Source organism: Lipotes vexillifer, unplaced genomic scaffold (genome assembly GCF_000442215.2).
Source record: "Lipotes vexillifer unplaced genomic scaffold, Lipotes_vexillifer_v1.1 scaffold1160, whole genome shotgun sequence".
In the NCBI taxonomy this organism is placed as follows: Eukaryota; Metazoa; Chordata; class Mammalia; order Artiodactyla; family Lipotidae; genus Lipotes; species Lipotes vexillifer.
Window position 1 is genome coordinate 136,174 of NW_006771130.1, and position 16,941 is coordinate 153,114.

At 36.0% G+C, this 16,941-nt stretch overlaps 1 protein-coding gene and 1 non-coding gene across 2 annotated transcripts in view; both read left to right on the plus strand.

The window, feature by feature from the left end:
- Positions 1–16,941, plus strand: part of NAALAD2 (N-acetylated alpha-linked acidic dipeptidase 2) — a 51,551-nt gene that overhangs the window by 5,183 nt on the left and 29,427 nt on the right. The window contains exons 3-8 of the mRNA XM_007446525.1: positions 7,141–7,327; positions 8,435–8,536; positions 9,283–9,408; positions 11,525–11,711; positions 15,549–15,642; positions 16,760–16,858. Coding sequence (XP_007446587.1) covers positions 7,141–7,327; positions 8,435–8,536; positions 9,283–9,408; positions 11,525–11,711; positions 15,549–15,642; positions 16,760–16,858 — 795 coding nt within the window. The remainder of the gene's footprint in view (positions 1–7,140; positions 7,328–8,434; positions 8,537–9,282; positions 9,409–11,524; positions 11,712–15,548; positions 15,643–16,759; positions 16,859–16,941) is intronic.
- On the plus strand, positions 3,831–3,902 carry TRNAE-UUC (transfer RNA glutamic acid (anticodon UUC)). Its single transcript has one exon. It is a non-coding gene; the product is annotated as a tRNA-Glu (tRNA).

The window sequence follows — 16,941 nt, forward strand, 5'->3', positions numbered from 1 at the left end:
CTTTCCCTATGTCTGATCTTAGTGGGAAAGCATTCAGAGTTTCCCCATTAAGTGTGATGCTATATGTAGATTTTTTGTAGATATTCCTTACTGACTTAAGGAAATGTTCCTCTATTCCAAGATTGCTAAGAGGTTTGTTGTTTTTTTAAAAATCATGAATGGGTATTAAATATTGTGTCAACTGGAAAAAAAAAAAAAGCACAACGTGAGAGAGCTGTGAGTTCACTGTTATTTGGGGACTTACAGAGGACAATACGCAGGAGACATTCTCTCAGATAGCTCTGCAGAACTTCTCCCAAGAGGTGGAGGTGGGGATGGGTGGAGGTCCAGGTCCATATATATATGATTTTAGTGAAGGGGGTACATGCAATCAAGCACACATCTTGGTACACGGTTGCTACTAGTAACAAGAAGGTTGCTGCTAGTCACAAGGAGCAGATATCTCTGTTAATAACTTTAGTGCTTTTCTATGTATGAGAAGATACAAGAAATTGGGTAAATAAAATTTTCTCCTGAAAATATCTTACTATCTGAAGGCCTGTTCTGCCAGTTTTTCCCAGAGCATAGAGTATCTCATTCCTGATCTCCACCCTGAATTCCTTTCGGAGTGTGTTGGAGATCAGCAAATGCAGTGGCTGAGCTAATCCTTGTAGAGCCAGATGGCCTGTGACACACTTTAGTTGGAAGTTGTAAAATGGTTTTGCTCCCAAAATCTTGGCTCCCTGTACATCAATGCTGAGAAGAGATACAGAGGCAGAGTTTTGGAGGAGAAAGAAAGGGTGGCTTTATTATTTGCCAGGCCAAGAAGGGAACACAGCAGGCTAGCAGCTCAGGAACTCTGTCCCTTTCCCTGGGGAGTAGGGAGAGGTCTTATAGACAGGGCTCCTGGTCAGGGGTATGTGATAAGGATCAAGGCAGTAACAATCCTGCATTCTTCTTTCTTCTGCAGAGTTTCAAAAGGGTGGGGTTGCTGACAAGATTAGGGTGTGTGCAGGGCCTCAGGTGGTTTCCTGGCTGCTCCTCCTTTGATTTGCAACTGTTGGAATCTGCTGTTCGGAACTTGGAGAAGGTCAGGGAGGCTGGAGTCTTGCCTACAAGAAATGGTAGACAAAAAGGCCTCCGTGCCTGGAAGCCCGTAGGGCCCCTCTCAGTTTCAGTTTTTCTGCAACAATTTATATGATCATATAACTTTTCTTGTTTTCTGCTTTAGCTGATTAGTATGGTGATTCCTTTATTTCTTCACTGACTTTTTGGGGGGGGGTCAAATTCTGTCAAGAATAGTGTTACAATCTCCTCCAGGAATGTGAAATTGTCTATTTTCCCCATTAATTCTGTTAATTTTTGCATTATGTATTATGAAACTCATTTATTAGGCATATACACATTAATATTATGTCTTCAAGACAGAACTTTTATTTTGTGAAATGTTCTTTATCTTTGGTAATAATCTCTATATTTAAGCATATTTTATTTGGTATAAATTAAGCCACATCAGCTTTCTTCTTTTTTTTTTTTTTTGCGGAACGCGGGCCTCTCACTGTTGTGGCCTCTCCCGTTGCGGAGCACAGGCTCCGGACGCGCAGCCTCAGCGGCCATGGCTCACGGGCCCAGCAGCTCCGCGGCATGTGGGATCTTCCCGGACCGGGGCACGAACGCGTTTCCCCTGCATCGGCAGGCGGACTCCCAACCACTGCGCCACCAGGGAAGCCCCACATCAGCTTTCTTATACTTACATTTGCATGATATGTATTCTTCCATCCAGTTACTTTTAAAATGTACCTTCTATAGAGAGCATGTAATCGCCACTTGCTATTTATTAATTTTGGAATCTGTGCCTTTTAATTTGAACATTTAGTCTGGTAACATATAATGTAACTTGATATGGTTAAACTTAGGCCAACCCCTTTACTGTTCTCTGTTTGCTCCCTTTATTTCTGTTCCTTTACTTCTCATTTTCTGCTTTTTTTTTTTTTTGGTAGTGGGGAGATTATTTGAAATTTTATTTCATTTCAATTTATCTTTTGGCTATACCTCTTTGCATTGATTCTTTTTTCTTTTCTAGTAATTACTCTAGAGATTACATTATACTTGTGTAACATTTAACTATATTTTTAAAGTTACTACTGTACCATTTAACATGAAATGCAGAAAACTCACATTTCTGTATGTCCATTTACCATCTTTCTATTATCCTTTATATGATAGTTGTTGAAAGTATCATATACACATACAATGTAAACCTCACAAAACAATGTTATATTTTTTTTCTTTGAACAGTTATACCTATTGAAAGGCAATTAAGAGTTAAATATCTGAGAAATGTAAAATACTATTTTTTATTGTTTCCAGTATCTTTGTTTCTGAAAATTTAGGTTATCCTGTGGTATATCTATTTAGTCTGAATAACTTTCTTAAGCATTTCCTGTAATGTCGGGTCTGGTGTTGACAAATTCTCTTAGTTTTCCTTTGTCTATAAAACATTTATTTCATCTTAATTCTTGAAGAAATTTTTTCTTGGATATAGAATTCTGAGATCACCTTGTTTTTTCTCCTTTCAGAGCTTTAAATATATATTTTTTACTGTCATCTGGCTGGTAGTGGCATCCGATGAACAGGCCACAGTTATTTAAGTTATATAACACATATCATTTTTGTCTTTAATTTTCAGCAGTTTAATATGTGCCTAGGCATAGTTTTCTTCAAATTTATTCTATTTAAGTCTCTCTGAGCTTTTTTATTTTTTTGCGGTACGCGGGCCCCTCACTGTTGTGGCCTCTCCCGTTGTGGAGCACAGGCTCTGGACGCGCAGGCTCAGTGGCCATGGCTCATGGGCCCAGCCGCTCCGTGGCATGTGGGATCTTCCAGGACTGGGGCACCCACGGTTCCCTGCATCGGCAGGTGGACTCTCAACCACTGCGCCACCACGGAAGCCCCTCTCTGAGCTTTTATTATTTTATTTTTGGCCGCATCACATGGCATGCGGGATCTTAGTTCCCCAACCAGGGATTGAACCCATGCCCCCTGCAGTGGAAGTGTGGAGTCTTAACCACTGGACCACAAGGGAAGTCCTCTCTGAGCTTTTTGACTTTGTAAACTTTTGTCTTTCACTACTTTAGGAACACTGCTTTTTGTTCATTCTTTCTTTTTTTTTTTTGAAATATTTCTTTGTTTATTTCTTTGTTTATTTATTTGGCTGCTCCATGTCTCAGTTGCGGCATGCAGGATCTTTTAGTTGCAGCATGTGGACTTCTTAGTTGCGCACGTGAACTCCCAGTTGCTGCATGCATGTGAGATCTAGTTCCCCAACCAGGGATCAAACCTGGGCCCCCCACACTGGGAGTGTGGAGTCCTACCCACTGGACCACCAGGGAAGTCCCCTGTTCATTATTTCTTGAAAAATTTCTGCAGCATTCTTTCTCTTCTCTCCTTTTGAGAATGCAATTAAACCCTAGAATCAAATGAACAAGGTGAAGTTCATATGGTGTAGTATATTTCCTCCCCATCTGTCCTGTGATTTGATGTGATCACAAAGTTCGATCTTACTTTTGATGGATGAACTATAGCAAGCTGAAGTAGAGGAATGAAAACAGCTGTACTCTTTCTTAGAAATTTGAGCTGATTTATGACTGAGGCACACAGGTATCAGGAAAGCTTAATCAAAATGTCTGTTTTGAGGTGCTTGTTTGGAGATATAGGAAAAGAATCTATAGGCAGTAGGGTGGATGTCATTTGAAGAAAGACTCATTCTGTATTTCTCATGCAATACATGAAAATAGCCAATTGTCTTTATCAAGTAAGACAGAATGCTTATATTTAAAAATGTGGGGAATTCCCTGGTTGTCCAGTGGTTAGGACTCAGTGCTTTCACTGCTGTGGCCCAGGTTCAATCCCTGGTCAGGGAACTAAGATCCTGCAAGCTGCTCAGAGTGGCCAAAAAAATAAATAAAATAAAACAAAATAAAAATGTGTAAAAGACCAGGTAAAATGTAAACACTGTTGAACTCTGTCTGCAGCATATCATAAAGTGTCCAGAAGAAATTACCTAGAAAATTATCAATACATGAGGTGCCAGAAGCAAAACTTGGTGATGCTCTTGACCAAACATTAAAATTTATGTCTGTATATTTTCTTTCTCCTTTGCTTTAATGTATAATATAGCATAAGGTGATAAGTTATATATGAATAGTTTGCATGATATTATCTTGTTAGAGTTGGCTTTTCTTTTCTTTACATCCAACTGAAGACAGAAGTTGCATACCAAGAATGATGACAAGAATCGAGGTAGAGTGAAATGCATTGAATTAGGAGCCCAAGACTTTAGTGAGTGAAGAGGGAGTGATCCACATTTTTGACAGCACCTAGAAGGCATAGTAGGTGGTGACTTTTGGTATGAGTTTTAAAAGAGTTGTTATTTTTGAGAGAAGATAAGGAAAAATATTTGAAAGAGCCCATGGAGAGTAAGGACTCCTCCTCAATGATCATCTGGGCCTGAGGTATGTGGAAGCATGAGCAGTGTCCCCCGAAGAAACCAGTTAAGGCAAAGAAGTCAAGTAAACATTCAGGAACGGGCCGAGGAAATAGAATTGATTGATTATAGAATAGAGATTTATGACCAGTGAAAGAGTCTCCCAGGGAAAGGAAGGTTTCAAGATTGGTTTAAAGGGATTAATGTAGTGGGAAAAAGTTGATTTCTCCCCAGCCACTTCCTTTTTGACAGAGCCTCAACTGCTCATGTTCGCACTCCTTAAGGGGGACCTGTGTTCAGTGAGGGTTACCTTCCATCCAGCCCAAGAATCTGGTCTATAATCCAATCATTATAACTTCCTTCTGACAAGGGTTAGTTGGAGAAGGGGTATATGACCCTATTATGCCTGATAAAATGGGAGAAAAATTTAGCTGAGATCCTCTACAAAAAGTTTTCCTTTGTTAAAAGAAACACAAAAGAGGAAATAGCTGTTCTTGTTTGTACTTGCTTCTCCTGAATGTTGCAGCATGAATATATGATGCCTGGAGCTGCAGTGTCCCACTTGGGACCATAAGGAGAAATTCAGTAAAGTTATTCCCTGTTGCTTTTTGTTTTTTGCACTCCTGTCTTTCATTTCAGTGGGTTGCCTAAAAGATGGGAGGCAAAACTTCATGGTCAATCCTCCATCTTAAATGAAGGAAATATACTTATTTTTTTGCTAATTGTAAGAATATTATTTGCTCACTACAGAAAATAAAACAATAATGAATTATATGAAGTAGAATTTTATTTTTAAAATAAATTTATTTATTTATTTGTTTGTTTTTATTTTTGGCTGTGTTGGGTCTTCGTTGCTGAGCGCGGGCTTTCTCTAGTTGCGGCGAGCGGGGGCTACTCTCTTCGTTGCGGTGTGTGGTCTTCTCATTGTTGTGGCTTCTCTTGTTGTGGAGCACGGGCTCTAGGCCTGTGGCCTTCAGTAGTTGTGGCATGTGGGCTCAGTAGTTGTGGCACGTGAGCTCAGTAGTTGTGGCTTGTGGGCTGTAGAGCACTGGCTCAGTAGTTGTGGCGCACAACTGCTTGTGAGCTTAGTTGCTCCGGGGCATGTGGGATCTTCCCGGGCCAGGGATCGAACCCATGTCCCCTGCATTGGCAGGTGGATTCTTAACCACTGCACCACCAGGGAAGCCCTGAAGTAGAATTTTAAATATCCCTAGCCTCAGTGGTTTTACTATGCATGTAAAATAACTTCTGTCTACAAACACATTAATATTTTTTTTACAAATATTGTACAATATTAAATATCAGTAACTTGCAGCTTTGATTTAATGATATAGAAGTGGAAAGCTTCACAGAGGAGAATATGCTTGAAGAGTCCTAATGGATGATTAATAGCTTACAGGTGGGGAAGGTGAATGACTAGCAGGGTGATACGGGGAGATTTATGTAAATAGGGTGATATTTATGTCTGAGAGAAGATCTTGTGCAAAAGCTAACAATGGTGGTCATTTTAGGAGACCAATTAGCATATTAAATGATATAGAGTGAAGAAGTTTCTAAGGTGAGTGGTGGGAAATGAAGCTGAAAAGGTGAAACAGTGGATTAGTTGAAAAAGGGCGCAAATGCCATGCCTAGTGTGAACTTTATAATGTAGAAGATAGAGGGGTTTTAAAAGCAGTTGATCAAAATGATCAGATGAATGATTTAAAAATAACACAGTTTCTCAAGGTCAGTCAACTGCAAGTTTCAGATGCCAGCCCTGGCATTTAATACTTAGGAAATTATGGACAAGGTATTTAACTACTCTCTGTTTCCTTATTTGCCAAATGGGGACAATGGCAGAAGGGTGGTGAGGATTGAATGAGAAAGCCCATGTGAAATACCTGGTCCAGTTCCTGGCATATAGTAAGTTTTCAATAAGTACTGGTTTTTCTTTAGTGCCTGTCTTTTTTGGTTGTACTATGGTTGATTAAAAAAACAATCTACGAAAGTATCATTACCCTACTTGTGGAGGGAGAGGGTTTGGGAAACTTTAAAAATATTATTTACTTCAAGCCAAGTGAATTTCATTCAGAACTATGTTTGTGAAGTCATTTAACTGTTCCAAATCATTTAGACTCAGAACCTAGAGAACATTGCTCAAATTCAGTTCAACAAACCTGTATTGTGTAATTCCTGGGTAACAGGCAAGTACTGAGCATTAGGGAATATACAAATAAAAATGCATGGACTCTAGCTTCAATGAGATAAATAGACAACTGTGTACAATGGGATGAAAACAGCAGTAGAAGTGTATGTTAACAACACTGCCCAGCTGGTCTCTGGCAAACATTATGATCTGTTTTTCAGAATGTCCTCATTTCCTGTTAAGCAGCAAGAAGTTAGCACCACTGATGTAGAGGCATGCCATCCTTCCAGCATGTTTTCTCATACCCGAACCTCGGCTGATTGAATGTGTTCACCATGGGATGTGTTCTTTTCTGTGGGAACATAGTGTGAAAACTGCAGTTACACACAAATATTTAAAAACTGGCATATCTAGAAAGCTCTAGCTGGGTTTTTTATATCCCTGTTATAGAAATGATAACTTAATGCCTAAAATATGAACTATGCATCTAGAATAGTTCTTAGGCACATTTTCTGAATGTAGTCTTAAACTCCTTTTATTTTCATTTTAGTTCTTTTACAGAGCTACCTCATCTGGCAGGAACAGAACAAAATTTGCTGCTGGCCAAGAAAATCCAAACCCAGTGGAAGGAATCTGGACTGGATTCAGCCAAGTTGGTTCACTATGATGTTCTCCTGTCTTACCCTAATGAGACAAATGCCAGCTACATATCAATCACGGATGAACATGGAAATGAGGTGATTGTTTTACAATATTGAGTTACTTTCAGGTGTATAGCAAAGTGATTTAGTTTTTTTTATAATATATATATATTTCAGATTATTTTCCATTATAGGTTATTATAAGATATTGAATATTGTTCCCTGTGTTATACAGTAAATCTTTGTTGCTTATCTACTTTATATATAGTAGTGTGTATCTGTTAATCCCATATTCCTATTTTATCCCTCCCCCCTTCCCTCTTTTGTAATCATAAGTTTATTTTCTATGTCTGTGAGTCTTTCTCTCTTGTATATAGATTCACTTATATTATTTTTTAGATTCCACATATAGGTGATATCATATATTTGTCTTCCTCTTTCTGACTTACTTCACTTAGCATGATATTCTCTAGGTCTGCCCATGTTGCTGCAAATGGCAATTTCATTCTTTTTTATGGCTGAGTAATATTCCATTGTATATATAAACCACATCTTATTAAAACAACTGTCTGTTGATGGGCACTTGGGTTGTTTTCATGTCTTGGCTATTGTAAATAGTGAACATTTGGGTGTATGTACCTTTTTGAATTAGATTTTTTGTCTTTTTTGGATATATGCCCAGGAGTAGGATTGCTGAATCATATGGTAGCTCTATTTTTAGTTTTTTAAGGAACCTCCATACTGTTCTCCATAGTGGCTGTACCAATTTACATTCCCACTAACAGTGTAGGGGGGTTCCCTTTTCTCCACACCTTTTCTGGCATTTGTTTTTTTAAATTTTTTTTGAAGTATAGTTGATTTACAGTGCTATGCCAATCTCTGCTTTACAGCAAAGTGACTCAGTTATACACATAGAGACATTCTTTTTTTTATATTCTTTTCCATTATGGTTTTTTCAAGCATATGTTGTTTGTAGACTTCTTGATGATAGCCATTCTTACCACTGTGAGGTGATACCTCATCGTGGTTTCCATTTACATTTCTCTGATGGTTAGCAATGTTGAGCATCTTTTCCTGTGTCTGTTAGACATCTGTATGTCTTCTTTGGAGAAGTGTCTATTTAGGTCTTTTGCCCACAAAATGCATTATTCCTTAATAGCAATCCGAAATAATTCTAACTTCATGTGTTTCAATTCTTGCTAGATTTTCAATACATCATACCATGAGCCACCACCAGATGCATATGAGAATGTTAAAAATATTGTACCACCCTATAATGCCTTTTCACCGCAGGGCACACCAGAGGTAAGATAAAAGACATTTTTTATTCAACTCTTTAAATCTTTTTTAAAGAAACCTATGTAGAGGACTAAAACCAAGATTAGGTGGATCATACATGCTAATTCATACTTTGAGGTTTGATGCTATATACAGCCTTCCTAAAAATAATTTTTAAAAAGGAAAAAGAAAAAAATAAAGAAAATAAATACATGAAAATTGGACCCTGATAAGCAGATGCCACTCTTTGAAAATTAAGAAACTGCTGAACATGTCTTTAATTCAGTAATGACAATAGATGGTTTTCAAGTTTTTTTCCTTTGTTCATAGTCTGACTTTGTTATAGATTTATAGATCTGAATTTATAAATCATACCACAGAAATTCTTAAATTAATACCATGGTTGGAAATCAAACATAGTTAGGATTTTAAAAATTATTTTTTAAAATATTTTTTAAATATTTTATAAATAAAATAGGATATTTTATTTATCCTATTTCCCATGGCTCAGGATATGCTAATAATTTCCTCAAGACAGAGCACACTGTCTAAAATGTTTTACATATTGTCTTTTTCTTTTTTTAAACTTTCAGGATACTGAAATATTTTTAAAGACTTCTACAGAATTAGCATGGATCTGTTTATTAAGCCCAAGACAGGAAAGATAACTTTTGATGATGCAGTATTGCGGAGCAAATTTATTCTTTGGTTTTCTCTTTAATTATAGCAGTATTATGTATTTTTTATTTTGTTTTATTTTTGTTTTCCTACAGGGGGAGCTTGTATATGTGAACTATGCTCGTACTGAAGACTTTTTCAAACTAGAAAGAGAGATGAATATCAACTGCACTGGAAAAATTGTTATTGCAAGATATGGGAAAATCTTCAGAGGAAATAAAGTATTGTGTTATTTGCTTTTCTAGAGGGAAAAAGACAGGATATAACCTGTGAATATAAATGATCAGCTTGCATTATGGTTTCCAAAATTGCTTTATATATACATATATATATATATATACACACACACACACACATATATATATATGTAAATTTGCTATTTTCATGGTTGCACAGAAAATCCTGGTTTATTTTTGAGGTTTTTTTTTGCTACCTCACATATCTAGAAAGGGAAATTATTCTTAATAGTTTTATTACCAAAGCAATGTTATTTTTTATTTAATTGAAGAAATTCTATATAACCTAAAAAATGAAAATCTCCTGTGTATTACTCAATTTCATTGCCCAGACATAATCAATCTTAACAGGTCTTTCCAGGCCTATGAAATATGAATATATTATATGAATATAAGTATTCTCCATATACTCATATTACACAATTTTTTTTTACAAAGAGGGCATTAGATACTATATATTATATATCTTTATTTTTTCTCTCAATAATAACTCAAGGGTATTCTTCCATGTCAACACATTGAGAGTTGTATAATAAAGTGGTTAAGAGTATAGGTAGCTAGATCCATACAGCCTGGGTTCTGATCTGGTCTGGGCCCTCTATTCTCTAGATCTTTTCCTGTGAGCAAGTTAGTTAACCTCTCTGTGCCAGTGTTTCCTCATATATGAAATAGGAATGCTAATAATAACACTAATCTCTTAGAATCCACAGTAGGATTAATCGACTTTAGGTTTGAAAGCGCTTAGGATAGTTACCGGTACTTAGTAATTTCTTGGTAACTGCTTATCAAGTAAATACCTCATTACTTTAGATGACTATGTAGTATTTCACAGAATTGATAAGCAGTTTATTTAACCATTGCTCTGTTGACAGATCCTTGGCTTGTCTTAAATTTGTTACTATTACAAATAATTATATTGTTAGCATCTTTGTCCATTTGTACTTGAACATTCGTGTGAAGATTTTTGTGATATAGATTCATTCCTAGAAGTTGAATGACTAAATCATAATGCACAGTTGACTCTTGAACAACACAGATTTGAACTGCATGGGTCCACTTATACGTGGATATTTTTCAATAATAAGTAGTACAATACTACATGGTTGGACATTAGTTAAATCCGCGGATGCAGAGGAATGGTGGATCCAGAGGGCCAACTATTAGTTATTCTTGGATTAACCCTGCATTGTTCAAGGGTCAATTGTATATTATTTCAGAAGTTTGATGGGCATCATTGAGTTGTGCCAGATTTTACTCTTTCTAATGTTATAAAAGAGTGCTTTCTGAATACTGGAAAGTGTTTAAGTTGACTGATAGTTATCTATCTTTCGCTATAATACTTTTGGTAGTAAAGAATTCAGTATCTTACAGGAGAGATTTTCCTATTTGTGGTCAGTTTGAATTATTAGAAAAAATGTTTACAAAACACTATGGGCAATGTTTCACACACTATGTTCTGTGTAGAATTTTATGTTTTATGTTATATTATGTTATTTATTTTTTGACCACACGGTGTGGCTTGTGGTATCTTAGCTCCCCAACCAGGGATTGAACCCGGGCCCTCTGCAGTGAGACTGCAGAGTGTTAACAGTGGACTGCCAGGGACTTCACCTGTGTAGAATTTTAAATTAGTTTAGTTCCACAAATATTTACATCATGCTTACTCTATGATGTACTAAATGTTGGAGGGTAGATAGTTAAAAATGAGTAAGACAGGGTCCCATTCTCAAAAACAGCCTCAATGTAGTAGGGGAGAAAGATGTTTAAAACATATTTTATAATGCTTTAATCCATCTTGTAATATAATTATATACAAAATATAGAAGACATACCAAGAAGGGAGACATTAATTTTGCAGTTTTAGTGATAACAGGAATGCTTCACAGAAAAGGCAATAACTTGTTTGGAATTATGTTGAATAATGAGAGTTGTGAAGTCTATCAAGACAGAAATTGTATTCAAGGCAAAGAGAACTGAATGTGTAACAGCGTGATATAAAACAGTGTGTAAATTTCCTTATGTCATTAAATTGATTTGCTCTTAGATTTGTAAATCAGTCATTTTCCATTTCTACATTATGGATTGCACATTGCCCCTGTAGGTTAAAAATGCCATGTTAGCAAGAGCCAAAGGAATCATCTTGTACTCAGATCCAGCTGACTACTCTGCCCCTGGGGTACAGCCATACCCAAAAGGATGGAACCTTCCTGGAACTGCAGCCCAGAGAGGGAATGTGTTAAACTTGAATGGTGCTGGTGACCCGCTCACTCCAGGCTATCCAGCTAAAGGTAATAGATAAGCCTGTTATGGTCCACTCATTTTTGCAAAAATATTACTTGCCCTTACAGAAGGCATAAAAACAAGCAAGCATCTATAGAATAACATTAAAAACTGTGTGCAATTATATTTTGGATTGCTATTGCTAGGAATTCAAAAGCATTTCCCTTTTATTTCAGTTTTAAATTTTCATGAAGTGTGGACATGGAGAGGGGGGAGGGGTCAGTTCAATTCTCTCTCTACCTTTAGTAGAGGTTCAGAAACACAGATTCTTATGTCCAAAGTAATATTACTCTTACCAAACCAGAACTTAGGGTTTCTGAATTGTCTAATGATTTATTCTTCTGTAGATCACGTATTTCTATTTTTTAATATACCAATGGGTTTTTTGTGTTATTTAATATGTGAAATGTGAAAAGTTTTGACATCTGCATAACCATATCCACAATCAAGATAATGAACATATCCATTACCCAAAAAAGTTTCCTCTCATCTTTTTGTAAAGCCTTCGTCTCAACCCTACCTCCTCCCTGCCAATCCCTAGGAAATCATTGATTTGCTTTCTGTCAGTATAGTTATTTTGAGATTCATTTATGTTGATGTCTGTGTCAGTATTTCATTTCTTTTCTTTTTTTTTTTTTTTGTGCTGAATGGCATTCTATTGAATGGATACTCTACAGTTTGTTTATTCATTTACTTTTTGTTGGAAATTTGGAATGCTTTAAGTTTTGGAGATATTACACATAAAGCTGCTGTGAACAGTTGTATGCAAGTCTTTATATGTACATATGTTTTTATTTCTCTTGAGTAAATACATAGAAATGGCACGGCTGGATAATATGATAGATGATTTTCAAATTGTTTTCCAAATTGGTTGTACCATTTTATATTGCAGCAGCAGTGTATGAGTGTTCCAGCTGCTACACCGTTGTCAGGACTTAGTATGGTCAATCTTGTTAACTTTACGTTCTAATAGATATGTACATCCTCCAAGTTACAATTCTTTTTCAAAGTTTTGGTAGGTCCTTCCCATGTGAATTTTAGAACCAACTTATCAATTTCTACCAAAAAGTCTCCTGGGAGGTTGATTTGAGATTGAATTAAACCTATAGATCAGTTTGAGCAGAATTTACATTTTAAAAATATTGAATCTTCTGATCCATGAATATGGCACAACTATCCATTTACTTAGGTATTCTTTACTTTCTCTCAGCATGTTTGTAGTTTCACTGTACAGACCATGCATGTCTATTTTCACATTTATCCATAAAAATTTCAAAGTTTTATGCTGTTTTAAATTACATTTTAAATTTCAATTTCCAGTTGGTCATTGCTAGTAAATAGAAATGTTATTTTATTTTTAGAAGAAATATATTGATCTTGTATTATGAAAGCTTGTTAAACTAATTCATCCCACTAGGTTTTTGTGGATTCTATCAGAGTTTTTGCATAGATGATCATGTCATCAGCAAATAAAGACAGTTTTATTTCTTTGTTTCTAATCTGGGTGCCTTTTATTTTCTTTTCTTATTGTAGCGTCTGGTACCTCTAGAACATTGCTGAAAAAAGTTGTTAGAGCAGATATCCTTGCCATGTTCCTGCCCCAAAGACTGTCCTAGTCTTTCTCTGTTAAGTATAATAGTAGCTGTATATTTTTTATAGATTCTTTTTATCAGATTGAGGAAGTTCACTTCTAAAGTGCTACGAGTTTTATCTTAGCACATTTATCTCATTTCACTAGCAGTATGTATTGGATTTTGACAAATGCTTTTTTTAATTTTTAAATTTTTGGCTGTGTTGGGTCTTCGGTGCTATGCATGGGCTTTCTCTAGTTGTGGCGAGCTGGGGTTACTCTTCCTTGTGGTGTGCGGGCTTCTCATTGCAGTGGCTTCTCTTGTTGCAGAGCATAGGCTGTAGGTGCGCAGGCTTCAGTAGTTGTGGCTTGCAGGCTCTAGAGCACAAGATCAGTAGTTGTTGCACACGGGCTTAGTTGCTCCACGGCATGTGGGATCTTCCCGGGCCAGGGCTTGAACCCATGTCCCCTGCATTGGCAGGTGGGTTCTTAACCACTGTGCCACCAGGGTAGCCCCTTGTCAAATGCTTTTACTGCATCTATTATAGTGATCTTAAGTTGTTCATATTTATGTTCTTTCAATTATACAGATTGATGTTTTTTTTTTTTTTGGCCATGCTGCACAGCTTGCAGGATGTTCCTCAACCAGGTATTGAACCTGGGTCATGGCAGTGAAAACCCAGAATCCTAACCACTAAGCTACCACGGGGCTTCTCAGATTGATTTTTGAATGTTAAACCACAACATCCTGGGACAGACTCTACTTGGTCACAATGTATTATTCTTTTCATAGTGTTGGTATATTATTGGATTTTTGCTAAAATTTTATTAAGAATCTGTCTTTAGTAATAAGGGATATTGTTTATCCCTTATTGCTATCAATTTATTTTCTTGTAATATCTCTGTCTCCTCGGTAACAGTAACGTTGGCTTCATGGAATGAGTTAAGAACTATTTCATCTTCTTCATTTTTCTGCAAGTGTTTATATAGAATGGGTTTGATTTTTGTCTGTGAATGTTTGTAGAATCCTTCAGTGAATCCATATGGGCCTGGTGTTTTTTTTGTAGGAATGTTTTTAACTACAAATTCAATTTCTTTAATAGATATATGGCTGTTTAGGTTACCTATTTATTCTTGAGTGAGATTTGGTAGTTTGTGTTGTTTAAGAATTTTGTCCATTTCATCTAAGTTGTCAAATTTATGGGTTTAGAGTTGTTCATAATACATTCTCTCTCTTTCTCTTTCTCTCTCTTTTTCTGCAGGTACTGGAGTGCTATTCTCGTCTTTATTCCTGATATTAGCAATTTATATATTTTTTCTTCTTTTCCTGATTTGTCTTACTAGAGATTTATCAATTTTATTAATCATCTCAGAGAGATCATCATTTTTCTGTTTCCTATTTCTTAGATTTCTGCTCTGATGTTTAGTATATCCTTCCTCCTGCTTATTTTTGCTTTATTTGCTCTTCTTTTTTTACTTTCTTAAGTGGAATCTGATGTCACTTGTTTGAAACCTCCCTTTTTTCTTCTTCTTTTAAAAAAATATTTATTTATTTATTTGGCTGCTCTGGGTCTTAGTTGTGGCATGCAGGATCTTCGTTGTGGCATATGGGATCTAGTTCCCTGACAGGGATCAAACCTGGGCCCACTGCGTTGGGAGCTCAGAATCTTAACTACTGGACTACCAGGGAAGTCCTGAAACCTCCCTTTTTTCTAAGATAGTGGTAATAATGCTCTAGAGAATTCTATTTTGGCTGAAAAGCAAAGTCCCAATTAGGTTTTAAGCCTGACGATACTTTTCATCTTCCTTTAAGGAGAATATTGTTACTGTTTGAGTAAGAACCTTATCACTTATTCACAATATCTCATAAATTCCCTTTAATTTTTCTTTTTTACAATTCTTTCTAGTTTCAGAATCTGGGATGCATTTTCCAGGTATCTGGTTAACTGAAGCTTCTTTAAGAAGGATTTGAGATATCCTTGAGGAAATAAAATATTCTTGTAAAATTCAAGAGAATTACATGAAATGTCAAAGCAAGTTGGGGAGTCTGTAATCCCTATAACTGATTTTATATTAAAGTATAAATGATTTAATTTCTTACTGTCAAATTAAATAGACCATATTAGATAAAATAATAATTGACTTTTGGGGAACTTTAAATTTTGAATATAATTTCAAACATATAGCTAATTTGCAATAGTAATAAAAGAAATTCCTTTATACCCCTTGCTCAGATTCTTCAATCGTTTTCCTCTTATGCAATTGATTTTTGCAGAGTACACCTTCAGACTTGATGTTGAAGAAGGAGTGGGAATCCCTCAAATCCCTGTACATCCCATTGGATATAATGATGCAGAAATATTATTACGGTATAGTCTTCTAGTTGGATTTGAGAATAAGATATTTTACACTAGTATGCCCATTTTCTCTTCTAAAACAAATACGTTTTGTATCAGAATGACTCCTGAAATTGGAAAAACAGACCACATCTTTTATTTCCATAAGAGAAGAGCAGTCAGTTTAGTGTCTATGAAATAATAAGAAAACATTACTTTGTTTGCTACAAATGAAAGTCTCAAAAGTAAAACTATGTCCAAAGATAAAAATACTGATTTGAGATTTTTCAAGTAGTTAGATTTTCTTAGATCTTCATTTGATATTTGTATTTGACCTGCATTTTAAAAATGTGGTAATGTCTACCACTTACCAGATGTGTGAACTTATACCAGTTACTTAATCTTTCTCTGACTCAGTTTCCTTCTCTGTAAAATGAAGACAGAAATAGTTTCTCCCTGACAGAGTTATTATGAGAAGTAGATGAGATCATGTATATAAAGTATCTATAATATGATATTCAATTAATGTTTGTATTATTATATTGTGTAACTGTGTTGCTTTTCAAATCACCTAACTTCTATTTTTGTTTAATGTATGTACCAATACAATTTGGTAATTGCTTTGTGAGTGGCTACTATGTAATCAGCTTTAACACAGTCATGAATTTCACATGTTCAGGATTTCTTGGACCTAATGCTTCCCTATGTAAATAATTAAAGTCAAAAGTAGAAAGGCTGATGCTTCCCATTTCCCCTCACTATCTTGGTTGATTTTTTTTCTCCTTAGCTCCTTTTGTTTTCTTGCCCATGCTGTGGGGCTTGCGGGATCTTAGTTCCCCTACCTGGGACTGAACCCAGGCCCAGGCAGTGAAAGTGCCGAGTCCTAACCACTGGACTGCCAGGGAATTCCTCTCCTTGGCTCTTATCAGTAATATATTAAACAATTTCCTCATTTATCTCAGTTATGGCTCTCTCACTAGAATGTAAGTTCCACAAGGCAATGAAATTTTACAGTACCTGGCACTTAGTAAATCCTCAATATATACTTGTTAAATGAATGAGTGAAATATCTTATCATCACACTTTATGATTTCTTCTAAGAAATTGTGATGCTCAGCATTTATCTGTCATTTTTGTGTTCTCTTGACAGCTATTTGGGAGGAACTGCTCCACCAGATGAGCGCTGGAAGGGAAGTCTTAAGGTGAATTATAATATCGGGCCTGGCTTCATAGGGCATGATTCTTTCAGGTAATTTTATGTTACTTTAGTATCCTAGAAAATGTTTACATGTTTAATGGAAAAATGTCAAGATAAATATTCTGCCAGGTATA